Genomic DNA, 23,255 nt, shown 5'->3' on the forward strand with positions numbered 1-23,255 from the left:
AAGGATTAAATCAGCCTTTCTCAACTTTTACGTTTTATTTTATTTTATTATTATTTGTTACATTTATATACCGCTCTCCCCGCCCTTACAGTTGAGGAACCCCGAAACATGCGTCAAGCTCCAAGAAACCCCAGAAGTGGCAGAATCATGTATAATATGGTTGGGAAACATGGCTGTGCACACGGCCATCCGGGGCCCCTCCCCTTCCCACTCCCTCCAGGCCCATCATTGGCCAATTTGGAAGGAGGGGGTTGGCATGATCGTATCACCTGATAAATGTTTAACAAGTTTTAAAAATATATTAAAAATTAACTAACTCCCACCCATCCAGGAAACCCTTCCATGGCTGTCAAGAAATCCCAGGGTTTCATGAAACCGTGGTTGAGAAAGGCTGGATTAAATGAAGGAGAGGCAAAAGATATAAGATGATTTGAGTCCCCACTGGGGAGAAAGTGGTGGGTACAAATAAAGCAAATAAATTTAAAACAATTTATCACCCCATTGCCCCTAGGCAATAGTGTTTTGGAAACAACACACTTAGAGAAAAAGAGGTGAATAATACACAATATAAACAGCATTCCTTTCTTCCATTCTGTCCTCATCTGCCTCTTCCACTCAAAGTATCTAAAGGCATCTGAACTGAGATCCTTGCTGGCAGAATTTGCAGAATCATCATTTTCTTTAAAAAAAATATGTGGAGACATACAGAAAAGTGCTCTTGTAGAAAACCGCTAGACCTTTATCTGAGGCTGTTCAGCTTCAAATGCTGGGCTTGGGTAATAGAGTATCTGATACTTCAGTTTGCAAGAACCAGAAACCAAATGAATAACTTGTTGAAATACGGAAACAACAGCCTGTTCTATCTTTGGGCTAAGGCGATGTTTGGCCTTCTCTGCTGTCTGATAATATAATGGTGGTACGGAAGCCCATTTTGTCCATGCAGCTGAAGAGGTCTATTGTGAACTGTTAAAATTATGATCCAGTAATGAATTCCACTCCACCCCCACCTCCTGCATGAATATGTTTACTTGAAGAGAGCAAACACCCTCTTTTACCTTTCAGTCCTGTAACCAGATCCGGACTGTTATGGCCAAGTCAATCCTTTTTTGATTACCTAAAGGCTAGTGTATAGCTGTCCTTCGTTCTTCCTCCTCTCCAACGGCCTTGCTGGATTGTAAACATTGTTGAGTGTGCCTGTACCTATTGTGTCAGTGTAACCTGATACATTGTGAGACTGAATGTTTTTAGATTCTTTTTTTCCTGAAAAGGAAACATGATTTGCTCACAAAACACCTTCTTATAAAAGCAAAGGCAGGAACCGTTTTTGCAGATTGTGCGAAAGTAACATGCAGCAAATGAAAAATAACCTTCTAGAATGTATGTGGAGCAGCACATTCCTGTTATGAAAATGGAAGCTTTACAAAGGGTCCCTGTTTTCATCCGTGAAATGCTCCAGAACTTTGTTCAGTCCACATTACCTTGGCTACCTAATCACAGGTAATCAGAGGTCATGTTATGCACAGTTCTCTCAATGTACATGGTAGCCGTTTTGTGTAAACGGATCAACACATGTATTTTCCTGCTTTAGAACACACAGTTGGAAACCTATATTTTTTTAGGGTATGTTATTGGCATATACTGAGGCTGGAGAATTCATACATTCCCCTGTTCAGACAAAATGGAGGCCATGCATATGGGGAAGGATTGTAGGTAGTGTGCTCACCCACTGTGTGATGTTGGATTGCCAAAACTCAGGTTATGACTGAACAGGGCTTACAAAATTAATACAGATTCCTTCCTGGAGCTGTGTGGCTGGCTCTGCAACTCCGTGACAGCTCGTCTACAACAATGAAGCCATAAAGTGCCTGATCTATATATAACACAGCTTTCAAGTTCTCAACTGTGATAAACAGTGCAATTACAAAGCTTAATGAAGTGAAGGACTGCTGAAGCCGCCGCCACTATAATTTAATATTGATTAGTGGCGAGAGCTACATTGGAGAATGATGGTGCTATCATTGGAGCCATCTTGTTGAGGGTGATCATAGCTGAATTCTTGTGAGGAATGGATGGGGTGGCTGGGCATTGTGTTCATCTGGGGATAGTTTTGTGTGTCACTGGTTTGGGAGTTGAGGAACAGTGCTGTGACTGCTACCATCTCCGCATATGAATCCTCAGCCAAGTCGAGCAACCTATAGCATAGCATGGCAATTAGCTCCCATGGAAATGGTTAAAAGGATCTTTGCTAAAGGGCAGCAGTGATTCCTAGAGCCCAAGGCCTCTCAGTTGGGTGGAAGTTTAATGAAAAAGTTGACCAGATAACTTCTGAACTCAACAGTGGCGCTGTTAATTAGTGTTAATTGGGAATAGTGGCTCTCTCTTTTATTCTGTAGTTACCAAAACATTGGGTTAGATCCAACAACCTTTTGTTCAATCTCAGCCCATTGCTTACTAGAGGCATGGCTTCTATTCATACAGTTCTACAGTTCTGTAGACAGCCTTCTTTATTGGTCAAAGGGGACCCTTCTGCTCTTTTTTATACCTGGTTGGATCCATTGTTTTAGAATGAATCTAGCTGGGGAGAGAAGGCTAATAGATACAGCAATGGAAACCTGAGTATGCCTTTTTTTTTGAGAAACCCCTCCAGAAGTTCAGAGATGAGCCGTGGTAGTGGGACACCCAGGGAGTTTGAAGTCGGTGTATCATGACATCATTTGAGGGCTGCTTACCATGACTCATTACCCCCTGCTGTTATTAATTGAAATTGTGTCAGACATTGAGGGTTCAGTATCTCTGGGCAACTCTTACGTGCTGGGCACCTCCTTTTGCCGTGTGCCAGCTACTAGGCTGGCTGCATGCCTGATTTATTTTAGTGTGTGTGTGTGTGTTTAATGATGGCTCTTGCTCTATGTGACTGTGTTATTCTTGGACGATTAAAACTACAGTAACCCAAAGGCACAACTTTTCTTGTCACTGTAGTTCAAATGTGGATAGAATGACAGTAATTCTTTCAGGAATACATTTTTAAAAGTTGATGTTTGTGCATAAATATCTTCGATTCTGTAATGTTACATTGTTTTGGATCAAACCCTCCATTTTGTGACATTCCCCAAATTTTCCTCAGTCTTTGACTTAGTCTATTGCAGAGGAATGGAAAAATGCTATTTAGAGGGTTGTGATAATGCTTAGTGATATTATTTATCCTACCTTGTATCTCAGTTGATGTTGGTGCATAAATACCTTCAATTCTGTAATGTCACATTGTTTGTTTTGGATCAAACCCTCCATGTTGTGACATTCCCCAACATTTCCTCAGTCTCTGGGAGGGTTGTGATAATGCTTCGTGATATTATTTATCCTACCTTGTATCTCATCTTGATCATTGGCACCCCTGTGGCTTCACGAAGACACTAGGCTAAGGTTCCCCAATCTTGCAGAGCCTGTGGGTTCTTCTGGATTTTAAGAACAGGGAGTGAGATTCACCGCCAAAAGAATGCCACATGGGCAAATTCAAAATGGCTGCTATGGCTGCTGGAACAATCACAAAATATTGGGAAGCTGCAAGCCAAGCATCCTCCTGCAGGGAAGTCAGTTGCTTTTGATTAGCTGTTCTGTGCAGACACAGAGGCTGTGGCTGACTGTGTCTGTCCCACTTTCCAAGGTGCCTTCTAAAAATAATATCTGGTCATAAGTTTTGCGAGCATCTGTGTGATCCTGCCATTCAACAGCACAATGTTGGACACTCGCCAGATACGTGTAGCATTCCCTAGCCAGTCAAAGAACACCACCCACATATGACCTACATACTTCTCACTTCCTTTGCTGCATTCCAGGTGCCCAACAACACATAAATGATGTGTGAGGTTCTTAGATCTGCCGACTTCCAGGTGGTGACTGGAGATCTCTTGGGATTACAATGCACCTCCAAGCAACAGAAATCACTTTCCTTAGAGAAAATGGCTACTTTGGAAAGTTGATTCAGTGGCATTGTATCCCTCTTTGGATATTTCCCAATCCAGAGCTTACAAGCCTGGTAGACCTATTTTCACTTAAAAGCAGCTGTGAGTGCACAGGAAAGTTTTCCCCCAGGCCTGTTATCTCCACCATGTGAATACTTGCCCTAGGTGATCCTATTCTAAGTTTTTACTTGCCTTGAAAGTCTCTTGATGAGGTCACCATAAGTCAGTTTTGACTTGATGGTACTTAACAAGTGTATGAATGATGACTTGCATAAGATGATTTGGTGGGGAACTCAGCTGACTACCTAGAATGATAGAGATGCCCTGTCCCTTTAAGATAGCTTAATAGGATGCTATTTACTCTGTGATATTCTTTACCTCCATGTCATGAAAAGTTTCCACTGCTATTAAAGGGACAGGACATTTGGCAATCTAGAGCTGAGGTTGAGATAGGAGTTTAACTTGAAACCAATTGGGCAGTGCATTGTCTGATTAGCAGTGAATATCTAGTTCCATTAAGTACCGATGACTACATTTAGCACTAGCAAATTAGCTACAAAACCACATATTAGCCATTGTTTATCACCCAGCTTCTTTACTAGTCCTTTACAGCAGGGATGCTTTGACACTCTGGAAGTGTTAAATGAGTCAGCTACCTTGATCCACTTGTTTTTAAAGTGTGGAAACTAAAGTAGGATCCTCATCGTTACCCATGTCTAATTTTGCTGGATTTAGAAAAGTGCAACTCAGTTTAAGATTACACTGAGTGACCATTTTTCTCTGCTACACTCATATAAAACACGAACACGGGGGAGTTCTGTACCACCCAGAGGTTTTGCAGCTGAAAGCCAGAAATGGCAATTGTGCGTGTTTAAATAAAACCCTGTACCGCAGTAATAGTAGATTGTTCTCTTTCCCATTTCTTGTGCTTTTCCTGAATGCAAAAGACATATGTACCTCAGGAAAGTTTGTGCTGGAACCTTTTTCATTCCTAGACCCCTAATGGTTAGCATAGTCTTTATGCATGTCAGATGCTAGCTCTTACGTAATGTCCCCTATTTCCCTTTCATCCTCTACAGCTGATTCTACCACTACAAATTCAAGTGCCTACGTAGGCCAGTGGGTATCATCCTTCTCATATTCAGCAACCATTGTCAAACCCAGTTTGCTACTTAGGAACCAAATTTACTTTGGGGGTTTCTTCCTTTGCTTCTGTTTCTTTATCTCTTTCTGACTCTCATGCTTCTCCCCACAAGATGAACATTGCACCATGGATGCAACGCACCCTGACCCAAGTTGCAGCTCACCAGTTGGACCCAACCCTTGCTCAAGTGCTTCCTAACCTGCCACCTCCCTCCTTTCTCCTAGACCGAAGTGCTCTAGAACAGGGGTAGTCAACCTGTGGTTCTCCAGATGTTTGTGGACTACAATTCCCATGAGCTACAATTCCCAGGGGCTCATGGGAATTGTAGTCCATGAACATCTGGAGGACCACAGGTTGACTACCCCTGCTCTAGAACCCTCTGCCTTCTTTGTAAGCCGAGCTGAGTCCACCTCAACAGTGTCTTAACTCTTCTGCTTAATTACCTATGAGATCATGAAGGGCTGACCATTCACAGGGATCCAAGGCTTCTCTCCTCCCCCTCCCATGCCTCCAATTCTAGGTTTAACAATGATATTAAGGTTCTCACTGCTAAAACATGAAGTCAGCATTGGCAACTGCTATGTAAGTTGAATGTGTGTGATGTTTAATTGCTTTTTAGTTATGAGACTTACAAACATTGAAGTAAATTTCTGATTCTGCCGAATGCTTTCCCTGTGGCTGGCGGGCAATGCCTATTTTTTTCCTGGCACAGTTTCCTTTTTATACATTTTGCAGAAGAATGCTGAGCTTGTGTTTCTGTGTAGCCTCTACAGACTGAAACCAGTATCCATGTGGTAGCACTGGGCCCAATCAGCAAGTGATAAACATTTTGAGTTTGCGACTAAAGTCAACCCTGTTGATCTTACTAAATGTATTCAAATACGTTTCTTTTTGGCGGGGGGACGGGCAGTAAAGCATCCAAACTAGCATTATCCAAGGCTGTTTGAATAACATTAAATAAGATCAAGGCAGATATTTTGAAATCCTCCATAATCAGAATGTGTACAGAGCCTTTGATCAAAATCCTGGTGGGAGTAGAAGATCCCAAGGCTGAGCACCAGCCAGGATGAACTGTGTTCTCCTCCCTGGATTAATCATTCAGGGGACTTCTTTGCTATGCCCAGCAGTTTTGCAAGAGAGCCCCTCTGACAGAGGGGTTTGCTGTATATTCTTTTCCTACAGATTACCACCATCAACTTCCTAGTTGGTCCCTGCATTATAGTTCTGTCCTTTCCAAAAGCCTACCTTTGAAGACAGCTCAATGATTGGGTCAGAGTATGCTGTGTATGCTGGAGACTGCACTGGGTATCCCAAGGTCAAATCATTGGTGGCTCAACTTTAGTCATTTGTGTAATGGTAGCCATAGTGTTGGCCTAGGATCTGGGAGACCCAAGTTCAACTCCCCCTTTGTTATAAAGTTTGTTGGACCAGCCCTTCTCTTTCAGCCTAACCTACCTTACAGGGTGGTTAGGAGAAAGAATGATGTAGAGGAGGGAGAATCCTTAGAGCTCCTAAGAAGAAGAGTGGGGATAAAAATGTAGTAACTAAATAAATGAATTTGGGCTTCCAGGAGGGAAAAAGAGGCTGTTGAATTCCTGTCACTGAGATTTAATATGTCCTTCCCCTGACTGTTTAGCACCATTGTGCAGTATTGTTTTAATGTGTGTTTTTTTTCTATCGCTGCTCCTGGGTGTTTTGTTAGATTGTTATGTTGATTTTAATTTGGTTGCTTTTGTGTATTACTTTGGTAATCTTAGTTTAAAAACAATATAGAAATTTCCTTTAAAAATAAGTAAGAGCTAAGCATTCTTTTCAAGTTTTTGACCTTGGAGTTCCACGGCTCAGTTTTGAAAAATGTCTCTGTTCCAACCTCCCCTCATCTGCCACAAAGCTAAAGGGTATTCTATTAAATAGTTCTGAAGTAAAGTTTTCATCCTCAAGTAACCTCTTGCCGGTTCTAGCGCCCAGCTTTCTCCTCAAGCCCTCTGGTGACAACGATTATTTTGCTCCGAGAACAAAAAAAGCAACAGGGAACATGTAATCAGAGAACTAGGCAAGAGAGCATTGACCGACAGTAACCCGGGAGAGCGTTCGTGTTTGGGCGAAGAATAGGAAGCATTTCTTTCTTCCTCCTTCATAACTCTGTAGACCAGACTGATAGCCTGCCAAGTCAGGCCTCAACAACACAATGGTGAATGGCGTAAGGAGAGGGAGAAACAGAGAGAGAGTAGAGTCTGTTCTTCATAGCAAGCTGCATCTCTGCCTTTTGTCTTTCTCGTCCTCCCTCTCAGCTCTGAGGAGATTTATGGAGTTCTCGTTGCAGGCCTTTTGGCACACTGTGTGTTTCTTCTTGTAAGCGGCTGAGCCAATTAACATGTCAAAAAACTCAGATGACCTTGCGGTCCGGCAGCTGCTGCCCTCTCAAGATCCGGCAGCGTGAAAGAACACAGTCTACCTCACGTTGTTGCCATTGCAGTTTTCGCCTCAGATAAGGTTTTGTTGTTTTCTGTCAGCTACCAGTGGGTGAAGTCCTTGCTAAACCATATAGGTTTCCACAGTCCAAGAAACCAAAACAAGGTGTCTCGATTTGGGCTGGAGAGTGTTTAAAGTGCGGGACAGAAGCATTGGAGTCACACAGATTTTCTCCTCAAGCTTAACATTTGAGGAAAGGGGAAACGTGTGTGTGTGTGTGTGTGTGTGTGTGCCTATAATTACATGTATGGGCCATGTAAGTTATATTAGTAGTTTTCCAGAAGTGTGTGCCTTCAGGTTCTTCAGAAGCCTGCTGTTCCTCAGAATAATATTCAATAATGGTGAATAGAGTTTCCCTAGAAGACAGCTTAACCACCACTACTGAATCCACTGAGGGTGTTCATCACCCTGAGTGAGACTCAAGCTGGACAAAAAACAAAGGAGCTTAAGCAAGATTCAAGTGGGTAGCTGCGTTGATCTGAAGCAGCAGAACAAAACTTGAGTCCAGTGGCAGCTTTAAGCCCAACAAAGATTAATTCAAGGTATAAGCTTTCGTGTGCATGCACACTTCTTCAGATACAGTGCAACATAATTTTCTTAACCATTACATATAGGAATGGGTGGTGGTGTTAGTTGCCAGGAAGGGCTAGCTAGAGTCAAGATGCAAAGACTTTGTAATGAGATTGTCTTCAATGATTTTCAAAGAGCTTTGCCTTCAAAGAAAGATCTATGCTTAGCACTTTAAAAAATCAACTCAGAAGTATATGAGAGCTACTGTGCTTTGAACACCCTGTGGGGTTGCCAAAAGTCATCTGTGACTTGGTGGCACTTTCCACCATTACATAATGCTACATGGACACCTAAAATTGCTGCCAAATTTAATCTAAAATGAAATGTCAAGGCAAGGTTGGAGCCTCCTGCCTTGAGCACATTGTCTGATGAATTCTAAGAGAAGTGGAAGTCATTCTAATAAGATTAACACAATGCCTTCTGGGCTTCAGGCAAGGTGGGGAGAGAGGCTCCTAAATTGTTACTTGGTTTGCCTAAAGCAAAAAATCAAAGTGAATTTGTGAGTTCCTGTTCAAATGGAACATCTGGAGAATTTTGATGTAAACCAAAAGAGTCATAAGAACATAAGTCTTGAGAAATCAAGCAATATCAGGGTGGAATTCTGCACACCCTCCTCTGCTGGCTAATATGTTGTTCTCTCTTTTGTCCAGAATGTATTCTGTAATTCTTCTTGCCTGCTGTATCTATCGGATGTAATTATTTTCGAGTTCACACCACAAAACACAGTGTTTTGCATACTCACGGGCTTTCCTGCTGGCCCTTCAAGAGAAAAACCTTGTTTACACTGTGTCAGGCCATTGGTCATTCGATAACTTGCTCTAACAGCAGTTCTCTGCATTCGAGGTTTTTCTTCTCACTTATTACCTGGATCCTTTTAAAACTGGAGGTGACAAAGAATGAGCCTAAAATCTTCCATGTTCAAAGCAAATGTTTTTTTCAGAGGCCCCACAAAGCATGCCAAAGAAGGTATGCAAGCTGCCACTACTAGTGCACAGAATGGGAATGATCCAGTTCAATCTCAGTTTAATTGTTATGGATTCCCCTGTTACAACCTTGTTGGTTAAAATTTGTTAAGTGTATTAATAAATAGTTTCCTGTTGGGAAATTCTTACATAGAACAATAGATCCGAGTGCTCCTGGGTGAGTACACATGACTGTTAAATTACAGGTTTAAACTGGTTTTGGACATGCCTTCCACAAATTATGATTTGTTTTAAATAAACAAAGAATATGGCCTTTTTTAAATCACCTGGCAGATTTGAAACTCCGGGATTTCCTGGTTGCCAACGAGACGTTCTCTGACTTCCTCCATCATAATGCTTCCATACCAAGATTTGCAGTGGATGAAATACTGAACTCTAAGATCAATATCCAGCGGGTGAGTTACATTCTCACATGTCATGTAAAAGGTATATAGTCCAGTGTAGCACTCTGGTCTATGACCATTTAAATAATCTATACTATTCTGTTCTATTCCAGTGTAGAAAGCAATCAGAGCAAAAGATGACACTTCTTTAAATCTTTCAAAGCATAAACAGTGTTGTTGTTGTTGTTGTTGTTTAGATTTATTACCCACTGCTCCTAGGACTGGCTTGTGGCAGGGTACAATTTGTGCACAGTTAACCCCTCATAAAAATACACTAGGACATAAAACCATACAGGAAAAATCAAAATCCCAAGAACACAGTCGTAAATTTAGCCTCCTAGCTCCCCCCAATAACATCTGAAAGAGGAAGTGGGAAGAGGAAGCACAGATGACACAAGCTTGACACCGCTTGGCACCAGGGGCCCAACCAGATTTTCTTGCTGTGCAAACCTCAACCATAAACCTGGCGGAAGTATAGTATTTGCTGGCGTATAAGACTACTTTCCCCCCTGAAAAACATGCCTCCAAGTGGGGGGGGTCGTCCTGTATGCCGGGTGCACTTCAGTTGGGATAGACATAGCTGCCCATAGAGGCCTCCCGATGCCCGCCCACCTCATTCTACATACCGTCCAATATCGCATGATATCCAGCGCGGCTGCGGCGGGTCATCAGTGTGGATGCGGCGAGCATCAGCAGCGAGACAGGGGTGCCAGCCTTTTCGGCGTGACCGGCCCATTCTGCTCGGCGGGAAGCAGCAGCACTCCGGCCTGCCCCTTGTCTACGCAGAGCTCGCACATGCGCACTTGCACACTAGTACAGGTCACAGGGAGATGCAGGGACGGGACGGCGGTGCCGCGGTTGCGCTGCGGCCGTACAATGGTGACAATGACATGTACTGTAATGTAATGTAACAAACTCTATATTTTGAGTGGAAATGTTGGGGGGGGGGTCGTCTTATACGCCCAGTCGTCTTATACGTCGGCAAATACGGTACATACCAGGCCCCAGTACATATAAGAAATAGTGTTTTAATTTTAATCTCAGGAGTGATATAGGGGGAGGGCATTTCGTAACCTCTGGTCCATTCTTCTAGATCGTTACATCTGGCTACCAAATGAGAGTGGAAGACCTTTGCAATTCAACCAAGCTGTCTGAGTTGGTTATCATCCCAAACCCAGCAGTAGCTGTGGTCAGCGATGCCTTGATTTGCCTCATGCCCAAGGATAAGCGTGCTTCTGCTGAGAAGGTGTTTCAGGCTAATCTAGATGTCATGAAGCCATTTATGGTAAGTAGGATTGTGAACTTATAATTAATGAATATAATAATAATAATAATAATATAATAATAATAGTTGATTCTTATATGCTGCTTTTCTCTACCCAAAAGGAGTCTCAAAGCGGCTTACAGTTGCCTTTCCTTTCCCCACAACAGACACCCTGTCAGGGAGGTGAGGCTGAGAAGAGCCCTGATATCACTGCTCATTCAGAATAGTATATATCAGTGCTGGGATGAGCCCAAGGTCACCCAGCTGGTTGCATGTGGCGTGAGAGTGGGAAATCAAACCCGGCTCGCCAGATTAGAAATTGGTGCTCCTAACCACTACACCAAGCTAGCTCTCTAAGCCAAAATGTGCTGGTTTTCTTTACAATTTTTTCTGCACCACTCTTTTTTTCCTACTTTCCAAAGCCCCCAGCCCTGGCCTGGAATAACCCTGGTGAGTCCAGTACCATCAGATCTTGGACGCTAAGCAGGGCTAACCCTGACTAGTATTTGAATGGGAAACCTCCAAGGATTCAGAGGGAGTTCCTCCAAGGAGCCCTAAGTGTTATGATATGGAGGCATGGCAAACCTCCTCAGAAGGTCCCTTGCCTAGCTGCCAAACAATCCTTGGCTCTCCTGGCTGCACTACACACAAGCGATACAACTGATAGATATATAAATCCAACCCCCCCTTTTTTTTCCACTGGTGTTCTCCTTTCTCAGACCCTGCTTATAATTTTGCAGGCAACAGTGACTTCTAACCTATCTTCTTTATCCCTGTTTAGAATCAGAGACTCTCTTATCTCCTTCACTTCTCTAGCTCATTCAGTAAAGTCCAGAGATTTTACAATTTGTATCATCATCATCATTGCTGCCACCACCAGAAAAATGTCTCCTTGCATTTGCAGTAGAGGTTGTGTAAGAGACATATATCAGGGATGATGATGACAATGAGGTCAAGGTTGTCAGCTGCAGCTGCCAGGTTTTGTGTTAGTATTTGATATATCTCAACCATCTCTGGTCTCTACTGCTGTTCAGTGGTTATGCGATCCCACAGCCTACGAAATCAGAGAATCTGGCGCTATCCCAAGCAGTGTCCCATCGAGAAGGTTGGAATGCTATTGAATTAGCAGATGCGTTGCCCATTTTTGCAATGGTGCATTAAGTTGGCTGTTGCCTCTCCATCTCACCTGGTATTCACTGATTTTAGAGGGCGGTATTCCTGCTCCATGCAACTGATGGGTTTTGATCTTAGCCAGAAATGGGTTTTCAAAGTATCTGTCAAGCATTTGGAATGTCTTGTTTTGTGGTTTCATCAGGTTATGCTACTCTGAGTCTCTTTGAGGGCTGATACCAGAAATCAGCAGCAACCTATTTTGACATGAATAGGTTAGTGCAGGTGTAACACTTGCTCGTTCAAAACCATAGCTTGCAAACTGGAAGCTGACCTTGGGGACACACAGTCACTCCTTTATTGGCTTTCTCTCCTTTGCAGTTGTCATCTTAGCTGACATTTGTAATCATGGCTTAAAGTCAGTTTCACAATATGATTATGATGGAATCTGATTGGCATTGATTAGCATTGAACCTTTGAACCTCCTCTTATTTTTGCTACTTGGAAGCAGATGCCCTGATCCACTATTAATAGTGAAAAGATATATCCTTTGAAGATTCCCCCCTTTAAACCAAGTATTTAAATTTCTAATAACAAAGTGCTGAAATCAAAATATTCTCAAGCTAAGCTTTAAATAGTGAAATTGGGTGGAAACCGAAAGGTTAAATCTCCTCTCCTTTTGCCCTGAGGCAAATTGAGGCTTCAGAAGCTTTTAAGTACAAATTTTATGGATGGAATGAGAGGTGTTTGCCTGAACCTTCAGTTTTGCACCTGCATGATTATTTCTTATGGCAAGCCACTGTTATGTAGTGGTTTGGAGTGCCATGCTAGGATCTTAGAAATTCAGGTTCAAACCCCTATTTTGCCATGGAAGCTGTTGGGTATCCTTGGGCCACTAATTCATTCTCAACCTAGCCTCCCTCACAAGGTAGTTGTGAGGATAAAAAGGAAGGACAGAGAAAGATGTAAGCCACTTCAGACCGCCTTTTGGGAGAAAAGTAGGAGCTAAATGAAGTAAATAATCAGTTTAGAAGTAGTAGTGTTGCTTTTTATATCTCCCTCCTTTCACTGCCTAAAAGTGTCTAAAAGTGGCCGCCCTTCCCTTTGTACATTGTACTTTGACTAGCCAAAGGTCACCCAGGTGGCTGCATGTGGAGGAGTGCATTAAGTGATGGAATCAAACCGAGCTCATGATATTAGATGCCACCCTCTTAACCACTACACCACGCTGGTTTATAATCTAAATGTAACAGCCTTGCAGGTCAACACACAATATGATCAGCCCTTCAGCCCATTTCCATCTCACAGCACAACTTGGTTTTATAAAATTACCTGCCTTTAAGAAATTGTTACTCATCCTGGTAAGATGGCTAAGAACTATATAGTTAAAACACCTAATGTGGGGTAGAGCCTTTATTTCAGAAATGAAAGCATCATCCGAAACCTTTTTTTTTTTTATCCAGAACCACAATACTTGTCTAACAGTAAAATTGTATTTTCTAACGCTTCCCCACAGATATATTTGGAAAGAACTTCAGCCAGCCTTTCATAATCTTTGGCAATTATGGGGGGGGGGGGGAGCAAAAGTGGAAGGGATTCTTTTGGTGGTTATTAAGGTACATAGAATTGAACCTTAGCCACTTGGCTCCTCTTCTGATTAAAGGGATATCTGATGCTGGAATCATACGGCTGTTCTCCTTGGTGTAGAAAGGTCACCTGTTTCTAAACTATAATTACTTTTCTGCCTGTCTTCATATGTTATCTTTTGTCTAATTGCACTAGCTGTGCAAAAAGAACAGGGAATATTCTTGGGCGTATCTCCATGGTTTGAAGATTTTTTAAAATATAAAATAGAACGGTTAAGAAAGAGATTATAAGGAAAAGAACAAATCACAGAAATCATATTTTACACTGCAATATAGGATTACATTAGTTGATATTGTTACATCATTTTCTTTTTTGGCTTTACATTTTTTTTATTTTTAATATTAAATAGAACAGTTAATTATAGGATTATAAGAAAAAACAATTAAGAAAGAGATTATAAGAAAATTCCATTTATGTTTTCAAAGACCTTAACCTACATGTTTGTAACCACTGGCAAATTAGCAGGTGTTTTTTTTAATGTTTTGAGAAATAGTGGATGGGAGTGCTTGAAATTGTTCCTATCCATTGAATCTGTTGCCTTTTCCTGTCATCTCTACTCAAGGACAGAAATGAGCAATAGAAGTATACATCAGTCAGTAAACCTTATAAAATCCCAAATAACTGCTTACCCACTACCTGATTGGCCCTCCCTGTGGGTGTGCCACCAATAGAGACAGAGCACTCTGTCAATGAGGACCAATTAGTTCAAATTGCACTCTGTCAATGAGGACCAATAAATGCAAATTGCACTCTCCCACTGAGGGCTAATCAGTTCAAACTGCCCCCTGCCAATGATGGCCAGTCAATTCAAATTGTACTCTGCCAATGAGGGCCAGTTTTAGAAGTTTGCTGGGTGGAAGAGGAGTCAGCCTCAGAGCATGTCCTCTTGCCCCTTCTCAGCATGCTCTTGATTCAAATTGGGCACTGTTCATGTGGAAACTGAGAAATCATAATTCCAGTACTGGAAATCAGTGCAGAACTCAGAAACAGCTTGTATAGACCTTAACGTATTATTATTATTATTATTATTATTATTATTATTATTATTATTATTATTATTATTATTTAATTTATATCCTGCCTCCCCCCGGAGGCTCGATATAAGTGGGTCTATGTATTACAGATCTTGTATCCCACACAGGCTTCTTATACTGAGTGGGGGAAGAGAAGGAAGAAAGGTTTCAAAGCAGACAAAATGTCATTGATGAGTCACACCCAAGGTCCAGTGTCTGTGCTTGCAAACAACGTATTCCAGTCTTTATGACTGGTGCATTTTCTGAAACATAATGCTGGTAAATGTGAAGGGAAAATTTAACCATGAGTCACTGAGAGATTTGAAGTCACTTTGTGCTCTTTTGTTGCCAGTGTCATTACAAATGTCGTTAAAAAGTACATGGTTGTAGAAACTAAGCACGCACATGTGATGACATTTCTCATAGAATCATAGAGTTGGAAGGGACCACCAGGATTCCCTGCAGGAACTCACAACTATCTGCTTACCCACAGTGGCCCCAATCCCATGCCCAAGTGATCCTCACTCTCCTCTTCTTTCCTCCTCATCTATCCTGTTACATGCAGGTCATAGATTTAAGGTTTCTCAGTTTGAGAGGAAATCTTGAATCTAAGCATAATCTGCTCTTATGGCCAGCAAGTAGTTTTGCTGGGAGGACCCTTAAGATAAATGTAGGTGTATGTGGGGGGAAACAGATTTATGCCCGCCAGCCATCACTTACCTAAAGGCCTTCTGGCAAATACTTATGTATTCATTCGATTTTAATTCTCATGTTCCTTGGTGGAGCTGTAAGAAGTGTATGCTAGAGCTTCTTGCCCTGCAAAGGAAAGAGATAGTGACTGGACTAAGTTGTGTAGCAAATATTGTAGCCAAGCAGAGCTTTGAACCTTAGTCTCCCTTTTCCTGGCAGTTGAAGGTCCTTGTGGTGTAAGTCTGATGCATATCATTCTGAAATCTCAGTTTTCATTAAGAAGGAAGGGCACAGATCTTGAACCTTGATCCACTAGATTCTTAGAAATCTGTTGTGGCTTTTCTTGGTCTGGAACTTGGAAACCTTTCCTCGGCATAGCCCCAAGCCCCTCATCTCTCACTGTGATACTGTTTAACATTCTCCTTGCTTCCTTCAGTTCTTGTCATTAAAAGAAGGGGGAAAATGTGCTGAGTTCTAAAAAAAACAAAACCCGACTTTCATAACCGCACACTGTAGAACCCCCCCCCCAAAAAAAACATACAGCACAGAATAACATTGAGACAGTAATTTTTTACATTTTTCATCGGCAGCAAGTAGTGAAAATATTAAACTATTCTGGTTTCCAAATGGATGATTTAGTATGTATGTATATTTTGTACACGCTCCTGTTTGTTGAAGGAGTATTTCTATTAATCCCTTTTTTGGTCTTTGCAAGTTATTTAATTTTTAACGATCGAAAAGTATAGATACAGCTAAATGGGGTTTTGTTGTATTTGTAAAAGTGGGAAGCGGAGGAGGTCGGGCACCAGAGTGCAGTAATCCCATTAAGGTAAAGAACTCCGGTGGAATTTCAGATGCACAAGGCACCTTTTCAGATTTTATTGAAGGGAGGGGCAAGATTCAGCAGGGCGCAAAGCCCTGGGATTGTTGCATTTCTAAAAAGCCACAATAATTGTAGCAGAGATATCAGCACAAAAGGAACAGACAGCCTTTCTGGGACGGTGTGCTTTTGGCATACATAGGACGTACACCCATTTCATTATTTATAGCAATGGCCATTTGTTAGGTAGTGTCTAGTGAGGTGGCCAGAGGTACAAGGGTCCCTGTGGAATAGAACATGATCTGGTACATATGTAGGAGAAGAGGGCCTGACGTACTGCCCTTCCTGAATGGCATTAATGTTCAGGAGTGGTTTAAGGATTTGCAGGGCGCAAAGTACCAGAGCCAGTTAAAGGATTCGCGGGGGCCTAGCTGCGGCAGGAGCAGCCAGACTGGCGGCAGAAGGGCCCCCAACAGTGGAAAGAGGTGCCCCCCCAAGTGCTTCTAAAGAGGGGAAAAGGGGTGGAGAAAGGCCCTAAACCTTGGGGGGCTGGCATCTTGTTGGACCCCAGAAGCAAGGGGTCTGTAGCATGTGCTACATGATAGATACAGAAGCCTTTATTGGCATAATGACCCATACAAGTAAGGAGAACATGTGCTACATGGATAAACTGGCACTGCTCCTGTTGAATGGGTAGCAGGGGCTTCACTTTTTGACATGAAGATTCCAGCAAGTAGCCATGTTGGTCTGAAGTAGCACAACAAAAATAGAGTCCAAAGCTCATGCCTTGAATAAATCTTTGTTGGTGTTAAAGGTGCTTTTGAACTCTGTTTTTGTTTTTGACATGTAATTCTTGAGCCTCTTTTTGCTATTCCTCACAGGCACCCCTGCATGTAGGATACAACTTTCCCCAATGTTTTTTCTGATAAATGTAAAGCAAATATTCATGTTGGTTCCTGTTTTTTTCATTTAAAACTACAACGATCGAACTCTAAATCCCGGTTTGTCTTTTCCAGAAAGGGGTCACTGCCAACTCCACTTTGCAGGGTCTGAAAGAAGCTGCAGAGACGTTGATGGATAGCCTCGGAAGGCTCCTGAGAGAGGTAGGCCGCACCACTTCTATGTCTGTGCCTGTGATCAGGAATTCAGTCCTATTTAACAGTTACAGTGAGTCTTCAAGCAGATCTGCCCCAGGAATGGGTGCAGTTCCGTTGCGTATTCACAGGAGGATTGCCTGCCCAAGATTGGCAACTGATGGAGGGGGGCTGCCGTGGAAGTGGCTTGGGTGCCTGTAGGCAGTCTTGTTTTTCAATCCCTTTAAAGTAAGTTTTTGGCTCTGTCTGTGCCAATCTTTTATGTGAAGTGTTTTTTTTTTATATTAATCCTCTTTTTTCAGTGTTGCTATTAGAATCAAATAAGTGAAATTGGTCCAAGGGCTCCCATTGTGTGTGTTTTACTCCCCGCTAGTGCTGGAGCATTCAGGCCCCGAACTATAGTAACCTCTCAGCAGAGCTGTCTAAGGTCACTCAAGATTGTTGAGAATTCTGCTTCTACGGAAGAGGCAGAGTGAGGCTTACCAACCCCCTGATTCTTTGTTCACTGGGAAAGCTTATAGTTCCCGGGGAGAGGGGGAGAAGCTAGCACTGTGCTGAATTCTAGAACTTGCAATGGTCCCCTAGGCAGAAAAATGTAAACGGATAAGCAAAAGGGGTAGGAATAAAGATATAACTGTGGCGACTTGAACAGATGAGACTTGCTCCCTTTTTTATGCCTTGAGCTTTCTGGTTACAGCTGTTTCCTGTAACATCACATGAAGAACTTTTATGATGCTTCAGCCTCTCTTTTTTCTTGTCTGAAGACAAAAAAAGAAAAGAATACATCATGTGACATTCTCTTTGCTGATGTGGCTGTCTTGCTAGGAACATAACTGGGGGGAAGCAGTTTTCTGAAGCCATAGTCACTACTTTCTCCTACAGTGGGGCCAATTGTAATGCAAATTTTGCAGCCCTCTAGCTGGTGACCAGAGCCTGACCTCCCAGTCTTCATTGGCCCACTGCTCAGATAGGAGATCCCAAGCCTTGATCAGGAGTTATTCAATTGAACATACAAGGAAAGAAACGGAGCAAAGTAATCCAGGTCACACCTCTGCTCACTCATGCCGAATCTGGTCCACTTGGGAACCAGGTTATGCACATCTTCCTTACAAGGTTGCTGTTGACTTTCTCTTCTGGTGACTCTCTCTTCCCCTTTTCTGCTTCTTTAATGCTGGCTGGTTCTCTAGCTTTCATGGAGGTATTTATTGTTGAATATTGTTTGTAGCACCCATGGAGGGGTCCTAGATGTACAGAAAGATGGAATATAAATGTTTCAAATAAGTAACCTTCTCTGGCTTGGCTTTGTGTGCTGTGCTGTAAATCTTTTTTGTGATGTCTGGCAGCACTGAGGTGTCTCAGCAGTCCTTGTAAAAACAGGTCCAAAACCTTCAAGTTGGTCTCAGATTAAGCCTTATCACAGCATTAGGTTCTAGAATCCACTAGCTGTTTGCTAATTGGATCGGCCTAGCATTTTGAAAGCATTCCTTCCCACAACCAGTCAAGGTGTTGATTTGCTGGTATTCTGTTTTGAATCATTCTGTCGCTTTTCTCTGTCTCTGCACTTTTTCACCCATTATTATCTGTTCAATATAGTAGTTCTCGGCTGCACTGTGAAGTTAGATACAAGAAAAATAGGAATGTGTATATATATTAAAACCAAGCTAAAAGCCAAAACAGCAAACATCTGGCTTGCAGGACAAATGAACCCAGTAGAATCATCTAAAAGCCAGGAGAACCTCAAGGTCCTCTGGGGGAGAGCATTTAGCCAAACTAGGGTAGTCACTGAAATAACCTTGCTCCAGCTTTCATGTGTTTTATATGGGCTTATATTGGAGTTTGTTTGTTGTTTTAGTCACGTGAAGCTTCCTTATACTGATAACTGGTCCATCAAGGTCAGTGCTGTCTACTCAGACTGGCAGCTGCTCTCCAAAATCTCAAGGAATGACCTTGCATATCACCTGCTGCCTCATTCTTTTAACTGGGGATGCCAGAGGCTGGACCTGAGAACTTCTGCACGCAATATAGATACTTTACCACTGAGCCACAGGCCTCTCCCCCAAAGCAGCACAAACATACTTAAATTACAGGACAAATACAGTATTTGCTGGCGTATAAGACTACTTTTCCCCCCTGAAAAACATGCCTCCAAGTGGGGAGGGGGGGGGTCGTCTTATACACCGGGTGCACTTCAGTTGGGATAGACATAGTTGCCCATAGTGGCCCATAGTACTGAATTTTGAGTGGAAATGTTGGGGGGTCGTCTTATATGCCCAGTCGTCTTATACGCCGGCAAATACGGTATGTAAAAAAGAACACACAAAATAAAATGTTCATAATGCATAAGCGTTGATTGCTATTGATATTTTTAAAAGTATACATTTTAAAAAGGCAAACAGAAAATAAAGAAAACTGACGAACATGCTTATTTAGAAGTAAACCCCATCATGCTCCTATGGGCTTCACTCCCAGGAAAACACGCTTAGGAGTGCAACCTTCAACAGCCATTTTTGAACTTTGATTTATTTCACATCAACCCATTGCCTCATGTCACAGTCTGTTCATTTCTTGGACTGTTGTCGGCTTTTGTACAATCACACCCATGGTGTCAGTTCTTCAGAAGACCTTGGTTATTTCCCTTATTTCTTTTAAATAAAAATGACAGATCCACACAATCTCAGGAGCGAGACTCAAATGCTGGGTGATTAATCCTCCATCCCTCCCAGCTGTGGGATTTAAGTCACGGGCTCTGGAAGGAGGAATCAGCCTGTATTTAGGGAACTGAAAGTCAGTGAGGTTTTATGGCTAGCGATGGATCAGGAAGGGCTGGGTTCCTATTTCCACTTACTCATGAAAGCAGGAAATGAAAGTGGCTCTGAAGAAGACCTAATTAAGCAGCTTCTGTGGTGCTATTGACATTAGCTTGGTGTAGTATTTAGGAGTACCAATTTCTTATCTGGCAAGCTGGGTTTGATCCCCCTCTCCTCCACATGCAGCCAGCTGGGTGACCTTGGGTTCATCATGGCCATGATAAAGGTGTTCTGACCAAGCAGTGATATCAGGACTCTCTCCGCCTCACCTCCCTCACGGGGTGTCTGTTGTGGGGAGAGGAAAGGGAAGGCCATATAAGCTGCTTTGAGACTCCTTCTGGTATAGAAAAGCGGCATATAAGAGCCAACTCTTCATCTTGTTCTAACTCGCCCCTTTGTCTTAAGGTAATGTTGTGGGGGCCCTCCAGAATAATGACCAACTGGGAAATTTCCCTGTAAGTTAAATGGCCAATGTACCCTTGCACTAAATTTGTTCAGTAGCCTTGGGCAGAAGACTGCTTCTCATTCTGACCCCCATCCCAAAGGGATTTAACTAGATTAAATTAAATGTGACTAAATTTGTTAAACGAGTCTCTTTCAGGAAGGGTGAGATACAGATGTGACATACATGTGTGTGCTGCTGTCTTTCAGGATCTAATTGCGCCCATTTCATTTTTTCTGTCAGCCCCAAATTTTTATGTGACTTCATCATGCTCATGGGCTGCTTGTCTGTCATCACGTGTCTTGTAGAATCTTCAGGTTCAGGAGGTGGCTCTTCTTCAGATCTTTTGGGTGTGGAAGAATTTATATCACACTCCTTTGTAGCACATTCCTTTTGTGTGTCACAGACATTTACCTGCTGATTCCCTTGCTGCTGAAAAAGTCATTGCTTGTAGCCAGAACATAAATCAAGCCAATTCGAGTTTACATGTCTTGGTTGAAATCAAACTGGGGGTATCACTGTTGGCTTTTGCCAAGCTCTTTATGCAGTGCACCTCACCGTATTAACAATTGCACCTCAAGAAAATGAAAGAGTGGACACAAGGGCACGTCCATTCCTTGCATTTATTAATTTCCTGCCTTGGCTACTCCACCCCATCTTTGTAATGGAGGGAAGGGAATTTGCTTGGGTTGGGATGATTGCATAATCTCTCTTAATAGGTGGATTCTGTTCCTTTGGAGCCATGCATTCTACTCCATCAGTGGCTGAGAAAGCTACGGAATGCAAGTTCCTTGCTGTAACAAAAGCCGGCACGCAGGCGAGTCCCACTCTTTTCACCGGACAGGAAAAGCCCAGGGAGTTGCTCAGTATTTTTCTGAGGGGAAGAATTTGCTTCCTGGAATGGGAACACCTCCCAGATGCCTTAATGATATTCTCTGCATAGAGAACAACAGTTCCCAACAGCATGTCCATTTCTCATGTGACCCTGAAACAAGTTGGAGCTACAAACAGAAGAACAGATTTGTTATTCCAAAACTGGCACAGGAGGCAATTTTATCTCCCCTCCCCCCCCCTCTCCACTTTTGCAGCGCTCCTTTATCTCTTACCTGAACTTTTCTGTGAAGAATAACAAAAATCGCCACGTTTGTGGATGCTGTGGCAATAAGAAGAAGACACTGATGTATCTTGACTATCTTTATCTTGCTCATCTACTTTATGCCAATAAAGGTATTGTGTGTGTGAGTAAGAAGCAGAGTTGGTTCTTAGATGCCGCTTTTCTCTGCCTGAATGAGTCTCAAAGAACCAACTCTTCTTCTTCATAAACAAACAAACAAACAATCTAGATTAGATTACTCGAGTACATTCAGTGTGGGGCTGCCTTGGGAGGTGTTCAATTTATACAGAATGGTGCAGGCAGGATGTTGACTGGAGTGGGTCAATTTCTCTCCAGTCTTGCCCATCTATACTGGCTCCCACTTTATTCCTGGACACAATTCAAGGTGTTGGTGTTGATAGTCAAAGTTCTGTGTGGTTTTGGAGCAAGATACTTGAAGAACAGCCGAATCCCTTATGAACTTTACTGATGGATTTGGGACTGCATTCCTTGGGTTGTGATACTGACTACGATGATCATTTTTGGAGGCCCTGCTTTGAGTACTCCCACCCTCTGAGATCTAGTGGATAGCAGTCTGGAAGAGGACCCTCTTGGCCGTGGCACCAGAGCTCTGAGACTCTTTCCCCAGGAAGATTTGTCTGTTCCCTTCTGTTGCCATTTTCCATCAGCAGGTGAAGATTTTGTTCGTTTCACTGGGCATTCTCTCAGGGATCCCTCCTTCCTAACCAATATTTTATGTTTTGTATATATATTTTAACTCTGGGTTCCCCCCCCCACACACACACACACACTCATTTTAAAGATATGTGTTTGGGAGGCAGGTTGATTAATATGATTTTAAAATGTAATTTTATCATATATGTTTTATTGTAAACTAGAAAAAAAGCCTGCTGTAGGCTAAATACAGCGGGCTCTAGCGGGGCTGGGGCATTGGGCATCGTGGGGCTGCAGAGGGCCATCGGCAGAGGCAAGGTCAGAAGTGGGTGGTGTGTTGAGGTGGCGGCAGGCCTGTGAGTAGGGGCATGGGGCGGCCTACCTCAGCGTTGTGGCGGGAGTCCGTCCGAGGCTGATTTGGGTGGGTAAGGGGCGGGAGGCTCCGGCTGTGGCGGAGGGCGCAGCGCGGCGGCTGGTAGAGATGTTGCATCTGGCGGCAGAGTCTGTGCTGGTGGGAGAGGCGGCAGTGGCGGCAGAGGGGCTGGCGCCGCAGGCAGCGGCCCCGGCGGCCCCAGATTCCTCGGTGCCTGCCGAGGTAGCTGGGGAGTGAGTGGCTGGTGAGCGGGCGATTGGGACGGGACCAGGAGCTGACCTGGAGGGTCATGGGAGTGCGGCGAGGTGGCGGTGTGGCATGCCGTGGGAGCGGCCGTGTCCGTTGTGGGGGGGGCGAGGCCTCCTAAGGGAAGGGCGACGCTTCGGCGTCGGGAAAGGAGCAGGGCCGCCGCGTCTTCGACGCGACGTCCCTTCTCCTTTCCCGCCGCCGAAGCATCTGGGCGAGGAGTGCAGGGCGGGCCACGTGGCATAGCGCGCCTCCCAATTGGCCACTTGGCCCCTGAGTGGCACTCGGAGGGGCCCAATCAGGAGCCGCTTTGCGGCTCCTGATTGGTCCCCTCAAGTTTTTATCACGGACTGGTCTCGCCCTAACTCCTCCCCACTTGCCGTTAGTCAGTTACTTAGTCCGCGGCACCCCGTGCCAAGGGACGGTTTATAGATGGCCAGTGCCAAGGAGGAAAATGGGATGCAGATTCT

General features: G+C 43.4%; 1 protein-coding gene across 2 annotated transcripts in view; it reads left to right on the plus strand.

Annotated features, from left to right (window-relative positions):
• The window catches only part of ABCA1 (ATP binding cassette subfamily A member 1), a 112,893-nt gene that overhangs the window by 40,762 nt on the left and 48,876 nt on the right, over positions 1 to 23,255 (plus strand). For both annotated transcript variants that reach the window (XM_077345386.1, XM_077345387.1), the window contains exons 6-8: positions 9,402 to 9,523; positions 10,605 to 10,796; positions 17,072 to 17,158. In XM_077345386.1, the coding sequence (XP_077201501.1) occupies positions 9,402 to 9,523; positions 10,605 to 10,796; positions 17,072 to 17,158 (401 nt within the window). The remainder of the gene's footprint in view (positions 1 to 9,401; positions 9,524 to 10,604; positions 10,797 to 17,071; positions 17,159 to 23,255) is intronic.

The sequence above is a fragment of the Paroedura picta genome, chromosome 7 (genome assembly GCF_049243985.1).
Source record: "Paroedura picta isolate Pp20150507F chromosome 7, Ppicta_v3.0, whole genome shotgun sequence".
In the NCBI taxonomy this organism is placed as follows: domain Eukaryota; kingdom Metazoa; phylum Chordata; class Lepidosauria; order Squamata; family Gekkonidae; genus Paroedura; species Paroedura picta.